The following is a 3,339-nucleotide window of genomic DNA, read 5'->3' on the forward strand; positions in this document are numbered from 1 at the left end:
ATTTGTCTTAAAATACGTCATCTAGTATTCGTTGTTAATAATTTATTAGTTTGTGTAGATTTGTTCAGCAAATAGTTTATTAAGGTATATTATATTATCAGTCTTAGGGCGTGTGAATGTCTGTTTTATGTCTTCAATCTGTAAAATTTACAACAACAAAATCCTTTCAAAAACAAATCACTTAATTAATCACGTGCATTTGTCGTAATTTCTTTTTTTCTCTCTCTCTCCCTCTTTTATTTACAATTTACTCCAACTTTTGCATACTGATAACAGAGCGAACAAACATATCAAACCTGTGTCACCACCTACATTCTTTCCTCAACGTGTGTAACAGCCTTGAAGTCTCATGTGCTTACACGTGAAAAGTGACGTCATGTGTGATTGAGTAACTTGAGCTCGGTCTGTAACGTGTTTTAGTTTGGGCGAGGAACGGTCGAGCTCATAGATCTGTAAAAATGATTATCATAAAATTCTTCGTAGATATCTTATTTAATTAATTGAAATAGTTTGTTAAAATATTTTTCTTGTGAAATCAGTTATACCTATTTTAGATCAATGTTATTTAAAGGGTGCTATAGTTAATAGTAATAGCAATTCGCTAGCGTATGATAATTACTATAGTCTTGGTACTGCTAATAATGGTATAGTGATAAGTAATGGATTAACAATTTCCGGGCGCTTTTAATATTTTATTTTTAGCTGCCATTTGCGAAGGAAGAGACCGAGATTTATATATATGTTTAATTATTGTTTATTCTTCTGGTGATAACACTTTAAAATGAGCACGCATTTGCAAGATACTGAAACCAGTAAGAGGGATAATCCGAAGTGTTTGCTACTAGAAAACCATGATTTATTGAATCCATCGGAAACAGGTAGAAAAAATTCTGTTTGAATTTTTATTCCTAAATTCCTTGAGAAACGTGTAACTGCAAAAGTAGTATAAAATGAAGCTTGTGTCTGTTCGATATGTTTAGTGAAGAATATGGCATCATTTAAATAAAAGAAAGAATTGTTATATTTTAAGAGGCACACGTTACCATGCAGAGTAAAATACATTTTTGTAAAACAAGTCTACATATTTTTATATATGATGACTGCTCGTTGCTCAAGTAAGTGTACCCTTCTCTCAGAACTCTCAATGACATCAGTTTGTGGAACTCTTCCACAAAGTGATTTCTCATGTTATTATTCTTAAATAATTTAAAAACTTATATTTTGCTTTCAACAACATTGATTTAATGATCCTATCACTATCAGGTTTATCCACTTGAAGAATATATAATATGTTGAAAACTTGTAAAAAAGAATAAAAACTATTTCTGTTATTGATCACAAGTGCACCACCAAATATTGTAATGTGTACTAGTTAGCAACAAGGAAAAAAGAATACTGAAAATGGAAAGTACAATTATGACAAAGTTAATGAATACATTGTAATGATGACAGTAATATTTTATTCAGGCAATCAGATGATATAGAAAGACTGTCAATGAATATTTCCTTTCCCTGTTATAGCAATACCAGAAGAAAAAAAGGATTACGAAGAGGAATTGGAATTTGTTGGATCACTAGCATTTTTGGGTCCTACACTCTGGGATAAAACACTTCCAGATTTCAAGCTAGAGTCACTGGACTTCAATGAGCTGCTAGAAGAGAATAATAACCTAATAGATAACAATCCTACCCATCATTCCTCATATAATCCACAGTCGTTACAAGCTTGTTCCCTGTCAGAAGCTAGCTTTACCTTACCAGAATTATCTTCATTATCATCAGGTAGGTGAGCATCTCTAAAAGTAAAAGATGAAATTGTGCCAATACCTCTGTTAAGTTATTGATCAGCTGATCTTAATATGTAATGTATTTTTATTGAAATATGTGCCTAATATATTGAATGTAGTTGACAAAAGTGTATACTTAACTTTATGGATCTTGGGTGTTTACTTCTTGACAAATATGTATAATTAACTTTACGGGTCTCGGGTGTTTAGTTCTTGACAAAAGTGTATAATTAACTTTACAGGTCTTGGGTGTTTACTTCTTGACAAAAGTGGATAATTAACTTTACAGGTCTTGGGTGTTTACTTCTTTACAAAAGTGTATACTTAACGTTATGGATCTTGGGTGTTTACTTCTTGACAAAAGTATATCCGGTGTTATTTGTGATGTGTTACCCTGGTGTTAGTAATTTACAGTGTGTATATTGGTTTTTACAGTCAATAAAGTGTATGTGAATGGTAAATTTAAAGTATACTTGTGGAAATTTCTGAAATGTTTGTTTATTTCAAATCTATCTCCATATTGTACATATCCATTGGATTTGGGCATAAAGATTAATTTAAAAGGTTGAGAATCCTTCATGTAACAGTTACTAATCTGTTTAGTTCTTTTTTTAACTACCTTTCCTCAGATTCACCTACCTATTCTGCCTCTATTCATTGGGGTTGTGGAAACAACATACACACATCTCAGGTGGAGTTTTGTCCTACAGATTTGGCACTTGCTTCTGCACCAGGTCAACGTCAGTTTGACCCGGTCAACCACAGTTTTTCGGATGATGATTTGAAACCTCAACCCATAATCAAGAAGTCAAAAAAGCATATCGTTTCCGATGAACTGAAAGATGAAAAGTACTGGACTCGACGAAGCAAAAACAACGTGGCTGCCAAGAGATCTCGTGATGCACGAAGAATTAAAGAAAATCAAATTGTTCTTCGTGCATCATACTTGGAAAAAGAAAACGCATCACTGAAGGAGGAACGTCAAAAGCTCAAAGAAGAAAATCTAAGGTTGCTGGAATGTCTGAAAAAATATGAAAAGTTTTAAATGTGACTCACAGCAGGTTGTGGTTTGAAGTAAACCTTATCTTTTTTTTTTTCATCAGGATCTGTTTGAACGATTTGTTTTGCACAAACATAAACGTGATGGTTCTGAAATTATTTTGAATATAAAAAAAAAGGTATTTTAATGTACATATAATTTTGGAGATCAAATTTAATGAAAGCTTCACATTTGAGTATTCATGACTTGTTTAGGTAGAAGTAAATCTTTTTAATGGTTACTGAAAGTATCCTACTGGATTCAAATCTTGTCTTCAACTTTTAAATGGATACGGAAAACAACCTACCGTATTCATATCTTGTCTTCAACTTTTTAATGGTTACGGAAAACAACCTACCGTATTCATATCTTGTCTTCAACTTTTTAATGGTTACGGAAAACAACCTACCGTATTCATATCTTGTCTTCAACTTTTTAATGGTTACGGAAAACAACCTACCGTATTCGTATCTTGTCTTCAACTTTTTAATGGTTACGGTAAAACAACCTACC

At 32.4% G+C, this 3,339-nt stretch overlaps 1 protein-coding gene across 1 annotated transcript; it reads left to right on the forward strand.

Moving 5' to 3' along the window:
• The first annotated feature begins 395 nt into the window (after positions 1–395).
• LOC106475856 (hepatic leukemia factor-like) lies at positions 396–3,319 on the forward strand. The gene is made up of 3 exons (XM_013936530.1): positions 396–878; positions 1,522–1,782; positions 2,417–3,319. The coding sequence occupies exons 1-3, from the start codon at positions 782–784 to the stop codon at positions 2,830–2,832; spliced, it is 774 nt and encodes a 257-aa protein (XP_013791984.1). The 5' UTR covers positions 396–781; the 3' UTR covers positions 2,833–3,319.
• Positions 3,320–3,339: the final 20 nt, after the last annotated feature.

Source organism: Limulus polyphemus, unplaced genomic scaffold (assembly GCF_000517525.1).
Source record: "Limulus polyphemus unplaced genomic scaffold, Limulus_polyphemus-2.1.2 Scaffold9298, whole genome shotgun sequence".
In the NCBI taxonomy this organism is placed as follows: domain Eukaryota; kingdom Metazoa; phylum Arthropoda; class Merostomata; order Xiphosura; family Limulidae; genus Limulus; species Limulus polyphemus.

Bases quoted from the DNA above. Each gene is read 5' to 3' on its own strand.
- LOC106475856 (XM_013936530.1), top strand. From the start codon at position 782: ATGAGCACGCATTTGCAAGATACTGAAACCAGTAAGAGGGATAATCCG. The intron at 879-1,521 runs GTAGAAAAAATT...TCCCTGTTATAG, and splicing joins ATTGAATCCATCGGAAACAG to CAATACCAGAAGAAAAAAAG. The intron at 1,783-2,416 runs GTAGGTGAGCAT...ACCTTTCCTCAG, and splicing joins ATTATCTTCATTATCATCAG to ATTCACCTACCTATTCTGCC.